We start from the raw sequence: 16,347 nt of genomic DNA, 5'->3' as shown, positions 1-16,347 counted from the left end.
AGAAACAGTTGAAGATTTGGCATGGTGGTTTCTTCAGCTGTGCGGCTCTTACACTGCTGTGCTCTGGATATGGATAAAGCTGCTGTGGGAAAGATTTGTTTGAGCAACCAGCACTTAACTGGGTTAAGTAATTGGAGGGTTGTGAATGTAGCATTGTTATTCAACTGTTGTTGTTTAGAGTTCAAGCAGAGAGCTGCTAAAGAATTTCAAGAGGAAACACATTTGTAAAAATTAAAAAGCCTTCTTTCCAACCAGACCTGCTTGGGATTAAGGAAGCAAACTGCTACTTATAAAGATGTGTTTAGAGTAATCTGCTTCTATATTATATTATATGTCATTGATATTTTATTCATTTGGCTGAAAAGTCTCCCTGCAAAAATAGGATAAGACATGAACTGTCTGACTGAATAACCGTTTCAAGGACAGAGTGAGAAATGTCTCAGTAAAATTATAAAAAAAAAAACTGTTCTTTTAATGCTCCACTTAGTTCAAGAAGCACTTTAGGGTTGTACACATGTGCAGTGGGAGTGTCTTGCAGGCACATACTGTATGAGTTGGGTACTTATATTCCAAGTCAAGTGAACGAGTTGAAATGTAAATACATTCTAATTCTTCATGTATGCCTCAGCATGAAGTACATGGCCATCTGAATCACTAATCACACCAGGATATTTCCAAGGCGCATTATGGTTTGAGAAATTAATTTCAGAGCATAATCTCTTAATCTTCTCACTCGCACAGTAGTGTGTAGACGGCATTGCATAAAAAGTAGAATACAAAGTCCACACTCATGACTTCACTTGAAAAGTCTCTGCACTCAGGATCGTGTTTCTTTATCAATGATGCATCCAGAAAACCCAAAACATGAACTGAACCTCACACACAGTAAATATTTGGAAAATATTCACATGTATCCAACTTATACAACATATATACACACAGACAAACAGATACACACCTGTCAGTCAGGTGCTAAATGGACTAACAGCCATATCTAATTTATGTGCATTCATGGGCTAAAACGAGTAAATGAGGCCTGCAGTCAGATGGATGCTGCTTATCTAATTTAATCTTGAGCGTGTTCACTGGTTACATTAACTGGAGGAAGACTCACAGAAGGACTGTTTTATTTCTCCATCCACTACAGGCGGCACACAGACGCCGTCTGTTTGCCTCCGGCTGCTCTGGAGAGAAGTGTCCAGTCTGATAATGCAGACTGTTTACAAGAGCCACCAGAGAAATTCTGGTGCATTTTGCCAGGTGTGATAAGTTTGACTGCTACAGTTCCACTCTGGCACACAGCCAAACATCAGTTCTATTGTAAATGAACTCAGGTTTCTTAAAGTCATGTGTCCTGTGCCTCCAGCAAGATTCTGCAGACACAGGAAGCGGATGTAATTTCAGTAAAAATAGTGATTCGATTCATTATTGTAAGTAGGAATGCTCTGCAAGGATTTAAAGAGAAGAAGTGTTTGCTGCCCTCTCTGGTTGAAAGATTTGGGCTGTTTCACCTCATTTGATAAATACCTAATCTTGATTAACAGATTGATCATAAATGAATTCAATTGAGAATTCATGTAAAACTGTCCAGCCTGGACCTTCAGGAATTTTTGAATGCATTTTGGTTTGTACCTGTCCTATCAGCTGCACAATGAAGTCAACCACCAGCTTGGAGTCCTTGTTGAACATGCCCTGCCACAGCTTGTCCACAACCCGCTGGGTGAAGTAGAAGACATTGTTCACGAGAATCTGGTAACTGCCACCGCTGCTGAGTGGCAGAGAGGCATCTTCACCTGCAGGGAGAGAACAGTTACAGTAACAGTAACATAAAGTATATTAGCTCCCATGTAAAGTGTCTCCTTTGATTTATTTATCTTTAATATGATCCTGAATGAGTTTTCATCTTACATTAGAATCACATTACTACAAAAAAAACTGTGTTTCTCTGCTGGCTACTCAGCAAACTATTATCTGAACTCTCGAACAGTTAAGAGAGGAAAACATATTTTAACATTATTTGCACTGGTTTTAGAGAATGTAAGTAATTTATATATTTTTGAGACTTACAGGAACGTCTTCCAGATTAAACAACAGCTGCTGACAGTGATATCTGCATATTTTTTCATCATGTCATAGATTATGTAAAAAGCTGAGATTCAGGCTACTAGCTTAGATACATTTAAAGGAGCGGTCAGAGGTGATGTGATCAAAAGGAAAAAATCTAAAATATAAATTTTGTGTATTCTTGCATAACTAAAACCCTTATGTATCTCATTAAAAAAACAGATTACAGACTAAATATAACACAAGCAGCTATGTAAAGGTTGCTTGCAGCTCTCTGGGCTTCAGGCTGTGATTTGCTGACTCATGATGCGACCATCAGAGCATCTCACAGAGCCAGCGAAGGAATTGGTCCAAACTGCCCTGCAGCATACTCATCCAGGCCATTTTCTGCCTCATCATCAGCTGGTTTTTAATAGCCACTTTGGCACCATTAAAACAAGATGAACCATCAGTGAGCAGCACGAGGATATTATTTGGTATTTGGAGGATGTTTATCTTAAAACTACAGATAACTAGAAAACAAAGAAGCTGGCAGACACACTGAACAAACTGACACTGTCTGGGTCTGTCTGTATGAGAGGTTGTGGACTTCGCTCTAACCTAGAAGGACATCAGCAGCCAGAAGGTGCTCCATGACGCCGTCCAGGATATTAGACTGAAACTCCTTCTGCTGAGTTCTCGTGGAGCGCTCTGGGGAGGCCTGGTACCAGAAAACAGATGCACACATTTAAGACAAGAAAAGTATGCTCAATATCATATAAATAAAAGCAATCGTTTTTATTCATCTGATGAGAAAACACACAGAATTCTAGGTGATAATTTGTTCATTAAGGTGCCACATTGGATGATTAACTCAAATATTTAAATTCTGTATCCATATTAGAGCGTGATTTAAGTCAGGTGTTGACATAGTAACATTTTTACATTGGTGATCTCCTCACCTCCAGCAGCAGGTCAATGATGGGTGTCTGCTTGCTGGCCGGGGTCATGCAGAGGTTGTCCATGATCAGAACTCTCATGAAGTCAAAGACATACTTTTTGGCAGGGTGGTTGGTCAGGGACGTCTTGGAACCCACGTTACAGTACTCAGACTGGCTGCGGTTCATACCCGAGTCCCCGGCAAAGGCCTTAAACTCCTCGGTGGGAGACCCAGCCTCGTCATCCAAATCACTGACCTGGAATGAACAAACGGATGGAGCAAGATGATTTATCAACATTTTACAGCTATAACAGGACAGCACTTTAGCAAGGGAAGGGGTAAAATAAAGACTATTCTAATAAAGAAAACATTTAAATAGAAATTTCCGACATATTTTACTATCAATGTACTTCAAGGCTTTAGGGCTTCGCACTCTCAAGGAGAAACTGTCTTGTCTTGAGAAACTGTCTCAGTAAACTGTCTGAGAACACATTTTCTTCTGAGAAAAACTGCAGTCGTTCACTTTGTTCTTGAAACTGCAGTAGTTTAATGTCATTACATTACACTGCCCATGATGTCAAAGGAGATTCCAAAGGGGCAATAAGTTACAGTTTATTGCCCCACAGGAGAGAATAACAATATATCTGCAGCAGGTTGATAGGGTTACTGATCAATATCTGTGATTACTTGCTCAGGTAATGAGATTTTTTGCTTAGAAACCCAATTCCAGGCCGATTCTCCCAGTCTTGGGACAAAAGGTCCTCATGCATTTGAACTATAAGTCTTAAGACAAGAGATTTGTGCAGAAGTGAGGAGGTGAGGAGCCGAGATCACAGAATTTGGCTTCATATTAATTTTGATTGAAAACGTAGACCCTTACCATCTCAGAGTAGGGCCTGATGTTGAAAGGAAAGACTGCCGCTGCCAGGGCACAGAGGAACTCAGGACTGTGCCACATCGGTGACAGGTCAGGCACGTTGTGGTAAAGATACCTAAAGAACTGCATGAGGGTGACCGGGTACTCCCTCAGCCAGGAACCCTCCTCCTCTGACTGCCATGGCTGGAAAGAGACACAGAAGAAAACACATCTAAAAGCTGTGGAAGGGCTGGTTTTGCTGTTTAAATCTCAGACTGGTCTGCAGGATCTAAGCAAAGTGGAAGTTGTTCAGCAGCAGCCTGCACCATGAGTGAACGACTTTGTTCCCAGGAGGTTGAGTGAAGCTTGTCAGCAGCCAGCAGCCAGCGCTGTGTGATTCACTGAGAGACTCCCAATGTGATTGTGTGGATGAGGATGAAAACAGCATGTGCACCCAGTCATTTTTGTTGGCTTAATGGAGCTTAAAAAGACACCTTTTAAGAATCCCTGCAGCAATTCTACATTAAGAACCACTTACAAAGGATCTATGAACACGACAAACCGTTCACATGTGAGAGATTTCCAAGGCATGACCTCTCTCTGTGTGAGTATTCAAAATTAATCTGCTTCTGGGAAAAGGTGTCAGATTTAATTTGTCTGGGTAAAGACACTCGTCTTAAGCCTTAATTATGCAACTGGAATAAAAATCCTGAGAATAAGAAAATAAGATAGTTTTCTGTACATTCTGTTGATGGAAAAAGATTAAAGCCATGGGAAAAAAATCAATACATTGATTGACTAATTGATACTTTTGTCAGAACAAATATTAAATTTGTCTTGTGTCACACCAGCTCCATTTGCAACATCACAGATAGCAAACATAAATGAAATTAATGAAAACATTCATGAATATTTGTGTGTTGTTTCTTTACACATTGTTATCCATCTTACTGACCATGTTAAAGTGGAAACAGACAACTTTTCAACCCCCTAGCTTTTTGTAGTGGTATTATTGTTGTGCCGCTGGGGCAAAGACAACAGATGTGTCAAAATTTGCTTCCCCGTCAGTATGTGTTTCTCCTTACCTTACTTGACCATGCCTATACATAATCCTCCCTCGACTGCAGAGAATACCACTACAGAAAACACTATCTGACAGGGGAACACATCTCGACACAACACCAGATCACAGCTTAGTGAAGAAATGATCAACACCGCTGGAAGAGATGATGAACGTTCACTAAAGAAGTGAATTGAAATTGCAATTTTATATTGAATTTGGGAACAGGCATCAACTATTGTAATGACGTGCATAATGTTAGATGGAAACACTAAGATAAGATGTGTAATTTGTTCATTCACAAAGTCTATGATGGAGACATATTTTTGCAGGGAAAATCGTGCGCAGTGGGATACAGATTAGCATAGTAAAAGTGAGGCTTATAGGGAACCAATCTAAAAGTGAATGAAATTATTCTATAGCCATTAAACTGTGCAATAAACATTTACTTCATAATGATAAGTCAAAGCTAAGATGTTGTCTGTTTCCACTTTAAATTAGATTGTGACATCTGTCTGCCTTGATAATTATTTTCCAAGAAGGATTTTAAAAGAACCAAAAGTTTTGTCACAATGTTGGCTGCACGGTGGTTCTTCTCACCAGGTTCAGCATGCTGCGCAGCATGGCCAGCAGCAGGAAGGCAGCCTCTGTGCACACATTGTGGATGGAGCCGACTACTGTCGCACTGGAGGCCGGCATGCCAAAGATGAACGTCCAGATGGAGTCCAGGTCAAACTGAGAAGACAAGCACACATACTGGGGTAATATACGCACTATTACTATATGTAACTACATTTTGAACAGGCTGTGTGTGTGTTCTCTTAATACACCTCTTATCAGGGCTCTGTGGAAAATTTTACATGTGATCTTTTTCTATTGACTTGGTGTTAATTATGCCAGATAAAAGTGGTTTCCTTAGTTGTCTATAACATTAAACTGAATATTTTTGTGTTGTGGACAAAATGAGACATTTGAGGACACTACCTTGGGGTTTGAAAAACACTTTTTAATTTTTCACTAATTTTCTGGACCAAACAACTAATATTTTAAATGAAAAAATACCTATATCTATACATTAATTGATAATGAAAATAATCATTACTTGCAGACCTAAAAATTTGTCTTAAAAAAAACAATGTCTAATTTTTGAATTTCATGTATACTGATTTTACAGACATTAAAAAGTGAAAAGCTGCATTAATTTGTTCAGGAAAATTCAGATCAATAGCAAACTGAGCAGATCCATGAGCATTAGTGGAAGAAGAAAAAAGGTTGGGTATACTAACATGTACCTGCAGGCTGTCTGGCAGCTCGGTGACAGGCTGCTGGAGGAACAGCGCCATGAGCAGGAAGTAGAGCTCTGGCACGTTGGTGTGTTTGGGCAGCAGTGTCTGCAGCACAGGGAATCCTGGGAAGTGGCACGCGTCCCGGTTGATCTCCCGCACCGTGGAGCGGCCGCCGGCACTGCGGCCCACGTTGAAGCCTACACAGTGGGGTCGAAGGGAGGAGTCAACTTTAAGAATACTGCATGAAGGGAGACAGCTGGCATCACTGCATACACCCTCTGAGTAAAGGCACCTACAGCTGTTGTACATGGTTTGGGGTTTAATGGGGTTTATCAAGGAGGTGGTTATAGTAATAACCAAGTATAATAATTTGCTAACTGAGCTAATCAGGCAGGATTTTAACTGGAAACTGAGCACTAACAAAATAATTGAAAGGGACAGTTCACAGCAAAATCAAATAACATCTTTCCCCTGGCCTGTAGTGCTATTTATCCGTCTAAATTGTTTTTGTGTGAGTTGCTGAGTTTTGGAGATAACGGCCACAGAGATGCCTGCCTTTTATCACATATAATGAAACCAGATGGTACTCAGCTAGTGGTGCTCAAGATGCTCAAAAATACATTTAAGAAACTCAGCAAAGTGCCTCTTTCCAGAAAACATGACTCAGTTACTCAAGATAATCCACAGACTTTGTTGTGAACAGTTTAACCTAGGAAACATTTTCTGTCCATGGTAGAATCAAACGGAACTACTTTGTTTCTACTAGAAAGAAAACAGTTCTTACACAAAACTGCTCACAAGGTCTTTGGTTTATCTTGAGTTACCAGGAAATTATTTCTGTAGAGAGACATTGCTGTTGACTTTTTTCTGAGTTTCTCCATGTATTTGTAATGCCCTCTAGTCCCATTATGTGCAAGAGATGCCAGACATCTCTATGGCTGTTATCTCCAAAACTCTGCAACTCACAGCAAAACAAACCTGATGGATAAACAGCACTAGAGGTAAGAGAAAAAAATATGTATTTTTGATTTTGGGGTTAACTGTTCCTTTAAAAGATAAGGATTTGGTTGAGGTGGATGACTCCATAAAACTGAGGGCTTCAACCTGAGAGCACATATTCTAAAATGCTACAGCAGTGGTAGTTCTGTTAGGCCATGTCACTACTCAGCATGGTTTTCATAAGCAAGGTCAATGGTTCTCAACCTGGAGCATTTAAGATGATATCATAATGTAGTTAAAGGAATTTAAAAAGAAAACAAATTTGATATACAAAATAAGAAATAAAAACACCTCTAAAAAGAAAATAAAAAACATTTTGAAGCAAAATTAAAATGATGAATTGACAAGGTTGAAAACCACTGAGCTCAGGAGGGACTGTGCCACATTGGTGACAGCAGGGAGAGCAGGGAGGCAAAAAATGAGAAGACGAACCCTTGGCTGTGCGGCGCACAAACTGTGCAGCTTTCTGTTTACTGAACGAAGGCCAACTCCGACGGAAAGCGTTGCCAGAGTGAGGAGAGGCGTCTGCTGAGCCATATTACAACATACAGTATATACACTGCACATCATTACTGCATGCTTCTCACTCTTGTGGTAGGGAATGTTAATGTTAATGATAATACTGTGTTTGAGATTTTGTTTGTTACAAACTGTGCTGCCATGACGGTCATGAAGCCACCCCGGGTTTGTGCACTCACCCAGCACTGTGCCGATCTTGTTGGTCAGGACGGAGTCGGTGTGGTCCAGCCAGCCTCCTCCACACAGGCCCTCTTTGAAGCGGTTGAGGATGGACTGGTTGGAGAGCAGCACCACCAGAATCCACAGAGCTGCTGTGACCGTGCTCGAGTGAAGATGTTCCTCCATGAACATCAGGAGCCAATCAAAGCCCAATGTCCGCACCAGCTCCTCACACGCCCTGCAGGGGGAGACAGAGAGCAAATGGGGTCAAGTGATGGGTCACAGCAAGCTTTACTAATAAAAACGCAATCTAAATCTAAGCCATTCCTGGACCAGTATCACAATTCTCACCTTTAGAGACACCTTACTTTTACGGAGGAGCTCAATTAATGGATTTGGATATTTTCTTATTATTATTTCATTACTCTCACAACAATGTAAGATAACCTTTAGTGTTAGTGTTAAGTGCTTTCTAATTACTGCCAGCAAACTAATAAATGAGTCAGGTGCAGAAGGAAAGACTAGAAATCAGAGCAGCTTCACTTAACAGGTAAAAATAATACTAAGATGGAGGTAACTCAATGTAGCCTTCACACATTTGGCACTACTAGGTTGTTATTGAATTTTCAGGAAATTTGTCTTACTGTGCATTAACAGAGCACTTCTCTTTGGTGGTGAAGAGCAGCCTGAGCAGGTTGTCCAGTAGTCGGTTTCTCAGCAGAATGAGGTTGGCCGACAGGAGACCGCCAAAATCATCATCATTACCTGGAGACACAAGAAAGATTTAATTAGGAAACAGGCACATCAATCAGGTTATAAAATGTGTCATTCATTCCCCCAAAACACAAGTAACAATTTAACATATATTTATTTATTTTACCTGCTGAATATTATTCAATTCAGCATTAGATAACATTAACAAAAATATTGTTGCATTTAATCTATTGTTACCTCCATCGATCTTCTCCTCATTGTTGATTTCCATGACGACAAACTTTTCACACACGGCAAATGTGGGGAGAGTAGAGGAAATGAATTGGCCAAACCTGTGAGGTGAAAAACAAAGTGGAAATTTTTGTTTTTGTTTGTGTTTTTGCTTTCCATTCCCCAGTTTTTGGCATTAAGCAAACAGTTAACACTATACAACAAATACAGTATGCATACATGGCTCCGCTGCTTTTCTGTAATTTACAACAGGAGTGTTGAATTAATAGATGGGGTTCAGTCCTCTGGATGACTTTGGAAAATGTGAAAGTTGCAAAGAAGTCGTCAATTTCAATTTTTTTTTTGTTAGAGCCCTGTTCTCCCTTATTTATATTGCTCTTATCTTTCTTAAGACATCACAGGCTGTTCATCATCTGTTTTGTAAACCCTATCCTTAACCATGTGAATGTTTGCAGTATGTTTTTCTTTTTTTTACACTAAAAAGGGGGAAATTTGAAGCTATTGTTATTTATAGGTTATTATGCAATGGTTTTACAGATCTGACCCACCTGAGATCAAAATGGGCTTTATGTGGACCATGACATAAAATGAGTTGACAACCCTGAATTACATCTTCCATCTTTGCAATGTCCTGCATGAGTGAGATGTAAAATAAGTTCAGTCCTTGAGGACAGGTATGTTTGAACATGTGCTTACCGCAGCAGATCATACGGGTTGGGGAAGCCCTGCAGCAGCAGACTGAGCACGTTGCTGATGGCAGCCACAGTTGGCTGGGACAGTGAGGTGTCTCTCAGGGTCAGCAGCAGTCTGGGGATCAGCTGAAACTCCCTCAGCAGTTTGGCGTTTTTAGCTGCTTCACTGTTCAATATAGAAAGCGGTACACACAGTTAGATCATCTTCCCTGAACTGAAAAAAGTAAGAAATGGTGCCAAACAACTTCTTCAGTAAAATAATATTCATTATGATTCACTATTCAATCACTTTTTTATTCAGGGCACGTCTCAAGGAAAAGAAAGTTCTAACACTTGCCTGGATTCTGTCAGCAGCTCGATGAAATGCTCAAACAGAGACAGATGGAGCTCGTAGGGAGCGTGGAGCCAAACCTGAGGAGCAGAAGGAGCAGACTGAGACCTCTGTGACACAAGTTGTGCTTGGCAACACAAATTTCTGGCATGGAGAGGTGGCATCTTGGCACAGAGTGGCCCAGTTTCTCAAAGGTATCAGATGAGTAGTAAACTTTTTCTCATCTGGCCACAGCAGCCAGTACATCCCAAAATATACCTGCGACCTGCACTGTCGGGGTTTAAGTGGAACAAGATGCTTATGGCTGGTCAGCTGCCAAAATTGGCAGAGGAAGATCTTTCAACTGCTTAACTGCAATAATGCTGTAGAATCTCATGACTTATGTGATTTCACTGGCAACGTGGTGCCATTTGTCCCCCTAAGCCCTCACCTCAAAGTCACAGAGCAGGTCCTGGAAGGCGGTGGAGTTGGGAATGATGGAGGTCTCATGGCCGCTGTCAACTGTTCCCACCAGAGAGAAGGTGAGGTGGAGGATGTGGCTGTTGAGCAGTGAACGCTTCTTCTTCAGCAGCATAGCCAACAGCTGCAAGAGAGGGACATCAGCAAGAATACTTTAACCACACATTTGGATGTTTTGCTATCTAACAAATGTAAATAATCAAGGTCCACCAAACTTATTTGCTTTCAGTTTGTGACCCAGAAAATTAACTGTAATAAGTTCTAAGCTTACACCCATGATGGCATGATTTTATTCTCAAGAACTTAAATGAACAGTAGACACAAGAATTAGCAAAAAAGGGGGGAAAAATGATAGTAGCAGAGAGAGGCGAGTTACTGAAAACATGAATAAATCTTAAACTATTTACCAACCAAAGGTCTGTCTGCTATTTTTAGCTGCAATCAAAACTCAGAATACCAAACCTTGATAAGTGACCAGGGTGAAACTTGGATCTAACCTGGTAGCCTTTGATGCGCTCCATCTCTTTACTGGCCAACGGGTTGCTTTTCACAACACACACCAAAGCTTTAACAGCTGCATACAGCCCCTCCACATCAGACGCCATGGCAACCAGGCCCAAAATGGCCGCCGCTCCACCCACATACTGCAGGTTGGTGGCTACGGGTTTGGCCACGAAGGCACGGACCCCTGGAGGTGTAAAAAGAGGGAAAGGCATGTTTTCTGTTAGGAAATCTGCAGTATGAATAAGAAAATTTTAAATTACATTCATGAGCTTCTAACAGTATACGTGTCTTTACTCTTTACTCAAAGGGTATAAATCATGCTTGAAGAGCTGAAGGATAAAATGCTCTTTTAGATATTTTGTTCAACATAACAGACTGATGATTATAACAAGGTGAGAGGTCTTCAATGACATTTTTGTAGTTAAGAATGAGGTTCTGGGTTGGTGACTTCACAGTACAGTTCCATACCAATCCCATTAGTCCTACACAAGTATAACATTAATGTCAAAGGCATTATTTGTTGTTGATATTAAGAGTTATTTTGCCAACTCGGTTTACCTAAATATCCAATGACTCCGGCTCCGATGGTACGTGCTGGCCCGTTGAGGTGGCCGGCTGCGTTATGTATCAGTTTGACCGGGGTAGCGTTTTCATGAGAGGACACAGCAAGCTAAAGGGAGAGGGAGGAGGTTCAGTATAAAAATCAAAACCAAAAACTACACACACCCATACTTTTCATGATTTCAATCAAGGTATCTGCCTTACTCTCTCACCATTTGCATGAAATTTTTATTTATTGTTTGTGACTATAGATGATTTTGTTTTGTGTAGGGTCTGAACACTGTTTGTTGTGGTTGTTGAGTGCTGAAAGCTGCGGTCTTGTATCAAGGTAAACATTTTCAAATAATACTTTTATTCAGCCATTTACAATGAAATATGGGACCAATTAAACTAGCAAAGAGAAAATGAAGTGGCATCGCACATGCCGCTCTATAGGAATAATAATAATACTGTATTTATGGAGCTCTATTTATTAATGTCAACATGATGCCCAATTTACCAAGTGAAAAATGTGTGAAAAATACCATAATGCCTTTCTGTGGCATTTTCCTAGTTTTAATGAGAAATAATTGATAATGTTACAGTCTCTTAAGTGCTTGTGCCATAAACCACTCTCTTCCTATCCTACAACAGGTCCCTACTGCAGCAGAAATGCTGCCTCTGCACTTCTTCACTGTTTGCTTCCTGTGAGTCACCGTGGGCCGAGGCTTAGCAGGGAGAGCAGAGCAGGCTGGGAAATAACTTGACAGGTGGGGAGAGAGATAAGGACGGAGGAGGGAGCTCATTTGGAGCTCAAACACACACTTTTGCTGGGGAAAAAAGGATAGTGTGTTAGTTACTATGAATGCATAGATATGCATGAATGACCATCCATGCAAATAGACTTACTGCATATTTACGGAGTGAGGTTGACCTTTGCACACCAGTATGTGCATGCATTTATATCTGTATATGTGTGCTCACATTTATAAATAGAGAGTGAGTAATGGCAAACCTCCACAGATTTTTTTATGTGTATTTATTTATTATTTAAGACATAAATCTTTCTTCTCTGCAAACTTTTCGCTAAAAATCTGCACTGAAAACATCACCACGCTGCACTGTGGCTGAGGGAAAGAGCCTTTTCTTTTTTTGTCAGTCAGTTACATCAGTTGACATGATGTAATGTAAGTCGGTGAGCTCAACACCCAAACACCCTCTGCTCAGTCAAAACTCCAACTTTCCGCCTGCTCACTCATCAAAATTTGAGAAAAAGTACATTTGCTTCTGAAAAAATGTGTTCCCAACATATGGAATAAATCTGTGCAAACCAAAAACAATCTACAAAAGCAACTACTTTTATTGCTATTGCACATATCTGACAATAAACGTCATAAAACCCTTTAAAAGGAAAAACTCTTAACTATGACTGCAACTCGTTGGAGTGGAGCCAGAAAAATTTACATTTACATAAGATTACATTTTAAGTCTGCATCTGAAATGCTATTTCTTGAAGCCATTGTCTATTAGGAATTACAATTTACAGTCCTATATTGACTTCCTGACTTGCCACAACAGGTAATCTTTCCAGTCATTCAAAAACCCTATGTTAATCCTACAATATCTGTTTCTTAACAAAAAGTAAGGCTTCATGCCATTTTGAGTTTTAAGCAATTTTGATGATTATCAGGATAATACCATGATCCACTATTATTTTGATCGGGATAATCATGACATGGTATTTTCATATTGCCCAGTGCCTTTCCTGTACAGAATTCTTGTTGCTATTTTTTAGCAATTTCATTTATGTTTGTAAAAAAAAAAATCAGCTGAAAATTCCAGTCTCCAGTCTATACGTTGCCTTTAACTCATTTATGTCAGTCTTCAGTCATGGTCCCCATGCTTGTTTTTGACAAAGTTCCCAAATTTTGTTACATAATGGCTCTCATAAAATACAATATTCATTTTACAGAGCATTGGTATGTCTGACCTGTTTGGCGATGGCTTTGCTGTCCAGTTTGTTGTAGACTTTCCTGATCTTGGCTACGGTGAGAGTGGAGACAGAGAGCGCATAGAGACTGAAGGAGACCTTCTCCTCTGGTACCAATGCCACTGGGGAGGTAGGTGCCACCTCTGTCTTCGAGTCTTTACCTGGGAGAATACAAAGTCACATGAGGGAGGTATTATGATTAATTTAAAAAAAAGGATACAAACTGACAGAAATGTGTGAGGAAAGGGCATATAATGACAAAAAGTAAGGGGATAAATGGTTATTAAGAGCAGAAAATGAAAAAAGGAGAGGATGATGTCACTGAAGATTTTTAAAGGCAGTTCAAGTGGGAAAAGGGTTTTTTGAACACCACACTAGAAGATGAAACCAAGACGACCACTCACAGGGCAGGTAGACAGCCTGGAAGCTGCCCACGTAGTTGGGTCCCAGTTCATAGATGGCGGCAACGCTGGTGGCAGGCAATACCTCCTCCACAAAGTGGCTGGGCCCCAGACGCCACACCAGGCTAGAGATCTGGCGCTGGGCAGGCGGCGTCCCCACATACCCATAAACAGTGCTTACCACAGGAGGGTTGGTGGAGCCAGAGCCACCTGGTGCACTGTGGATGTAGTGAAGCTGGAGGAGAGAGTATCAGAAGATAATGATACATATGAGTTATTTCTATAATGGTACACCACAATATGTAGGTAACATTTTAATATGAGCAATCTTATATTATTTCTATATTATTCAATATTATAACTGCAGCAGATGAAAACACAGAAATTAAAAGAATCAGTGTGTAGGATTTAGTGGCATCTAGCAGTGAGCTTGCAGGTTGCACCTCTCCTCACACTCCCCTTCAAAGCATGTAGGAGAAACTACAGTGGCTGTGAAACCCACAAAAAGCCCCCTTTGTCTGGTTTGGGCTACTATCTTACTATCTTATACATTGGACATTTTACACAACAACCAACTGGCACATATTATGACTAACAGCATAATAATAATCCAACAGGGTTCCTAGAGAATTGAGTTTTGTTCATGTTCTGTTTGCTGCTTTTGTGTTTGTTTTTGTGTTCTGATCTATGAACTTTGCCTTGGTTCATCATTTCAGGGTATGAGTGTGAAGGTTGGTTGGGTTGGTGGAAGGAACCCGAAGAAAAGAAACTGCTGTATCACACTTTGCTCTGGTTGCTTTATGTCACTTTTGTGACTGTAATGTTGCCTCCTCTTCCTTACATAAACACTGAATAATTGATGACAAAAGACAGGCAGTACTTTGAGCCCTGGGAACATGTGATAGCCATTTTTCACTATTTTCTTATATTTTATGACCAAAGCAACAATTAAATAAGTTAGAAAATTATCATCAGATTAATAAATGATGGAAATAGTTGTTCGTTGCAGCCCTTAATGATACAAAACAGTGGTTGATGCAAATGCTCTGACAGCTGTGGGTGTGCAGAGGGTTAAGATTCAACAAACATTGTTTGTATTTACTACAAAATGACATTTCAACAGTTCTTAGAGCAAACATCTATATGTCACAGATGTGTAAATCTAAGATCATGAGTTCATGAGCTTTATGGAAGCTACTATTGTTCCTAATCTTCTGATACTGGGTAGATACGTTTTGCTATGAAGAGCACCCAAGGGAACCTTAGGGTCTTTATTCTAGAAGTGAAAAGATTTGTGCTTTACAGACACCCGTTCACAGGGGACAAAAAAACCCACAAGCACACTGTTACATGTACACAAACACATAAGATGCACATGACCAGCATGTTGTTTCCTGAATGACGACCTCAGGAGGAAATGAAGCTGGTGTTATCAGTCGTGCTGAGAGGAAACTCAGACTTGCGGTCTGCCAAGCCGTTTCCCTGCTCTGCTCTCTAATCTCAGGGGAATCTAAAGTCACTAAACCACAAGCCACATCACAGTCTGCTGACTGCTGTGCTGCAACACAACTGTTCAAAGCCAGATTTAGAAATGTATTTCTGTGGTTCTTCTTATCAACATAGTGGTCAGTGATCTGGACACTGAGCTCACTGTGCGATATCTGTATTCCACATCAAAGCAGGACAAATGAAGGTTTCACTCCAGAGCAAACAACTACTCATTCCAATTGCTTGTTTGCTGATGCTATTTTATATAATATCAGTACTCTGTCATCCAGTGATTTAAAATGAGTGTAATCTATGGAGACTCTACACACCCACTCATTCTTAGCTGCTTTATATAGTAGTCATCTTTAAGATGATTCAGTATACCTGAGGAGATAATAACGCACAGTCAGATATCTGCCCTGTGTATTTCTATCCATCTATGCTATTATGATCATGAGAATAAGAAATGATGCGCATCACCATATCCTGGTGAGGGGTCTGTATAAGTGGAATAAGTGCTTAGTTGGTCTACAGAAAATTAATCTACAATAATGTTGATTCTCGATTAATCATTTGTCAAACAATATCTCGTTTCAGATCTTCAAATGTGACGCTTCACAGATTATCTATGCAATACTTTCATTTAAAATTGAAGACTGAGTAATCTGTCATGAGGCTTTTTTCTTTTTTACATTGTAAAGACTGATCTATAAATCATTTACAAGAAGAAATAATAAACTCACTTTTGAATTTCTTATTTGAAGCCCTAATTTGGGGATCTATAAACTGTACACAGTTGTTCAAATACGACTGTTACTGTAATAGTAAAAAAAACCCACAGCATATCACATCTGCTGCACACTGGGTACAACACTTTGGGTAGTAAACTGTCCTGAGCACAGCAAAGTAATGACAGAATAAGAGGAAAGGGGCGAAGGGCAATGTCTCTGCAGATGTAGGTGCCATCACACACTTCTGTTGGGTGGTAGGTGGTGTTTGAGAGGGATTACTTTTGCATGAGTCTATGCACTGTTTTTTGGGGAAATTCCTGCGCAGTTTTCCTTTAAGGCCTGGTCCAGCAAAATGCTGAGAGACTGAGATGCTGCACATGTACGATATCATTCAGTCTGTAACT

General features: G+C 40.2%; 1 protein-coding gene across 2 annotated transcripts in view; it reads right to left on the bottom strand.

Annotated features, from left to right (window-relative positions):
* The window catches only part of wdfy3 (WD repeat and FYVE domain containing 3), an 84,999-nt gene that overhangs the window by 20,955 nt on the left and 47,697 nt on the right, over positions 1-16,347 (bottom strand). For both annotated transcript variants that reach the window (XM_084728186.1, XM_084728187.1), the window contains exons 21-36: positions 13,728-13,959; positions 13,324-13,484; positions 11,352-11,463; positions 10,787-10,977; positions 10,261-10,413; positions 9,837-9,910; positions 9,504-9,665; positions 8,814-8,908; positions 8,507-8,627; positions 7,883-8,100; positions 6,186-6,382; positions 5,500-5,634; positions 3,864-4,043; positions 3,006-3,239; positions 2,665-2,764; positions 1,633-1,793 (exon numbers count right to left, since the gene is read on the bottom strand). In XM_084728186.1, the coding sequence (XP_084584312.1) occupies positions 1,633-1,793; positions 2,665-2,764; positions 3,006-3,239; positions 3,864-4,043; positions 5,500-5,634; positions 6,186-6,382; positions 7,883-8,100; positions 8,507-8,627; positions 8,814-8,908; positions 9,504-9,665; positions 9,837-9,910; positions 10,261-10,413; positions 10,787-10,977; positions 11,352-11,463; positions 13,324-13,484; positions 13,728-13,959 (2,526 nt within the window). The remainder of the gene's footprint in view (positions 1-1,632; positions 1,794-2,664; positions 2,765-3,005; positions 3,240-3,863; positions 4,044-5,499; positions 5,635-6,185; positions 6,383-7,882; positions 8,101-8,506; positions 8,628-8,813; positions 8,909-9,503; positions 9,666-9,836; positions 9,911-10,260; positions 10,414-10,786; positions 10,978-11,351; positions 11,464-13,323; positions 13,485-13,727; positions 13,960-16,347) is intronic.

Source organism: Lutjanus erythropterus, chromosome 10, assembly GCF_056507025.1.
Source record: "Lutjanus erythropterus isolate fLutEry1 chromosome 10, fLutEry1.hap2, whole genome shotgun sequence".
Taxonomy (NCBI): domain Eukaryota; kingdom Metazoa; phylum Chordata; class Actinopteri; order Lutjaniformes; family Lutjanidae; genus Lutjanus; species Lutjanus erythropterus.
The sequence above is the reverse complement of the archived record's forward strand: the minus strand, read 5'-3'. Positions and strand labels throughout refer to the sequence as shown.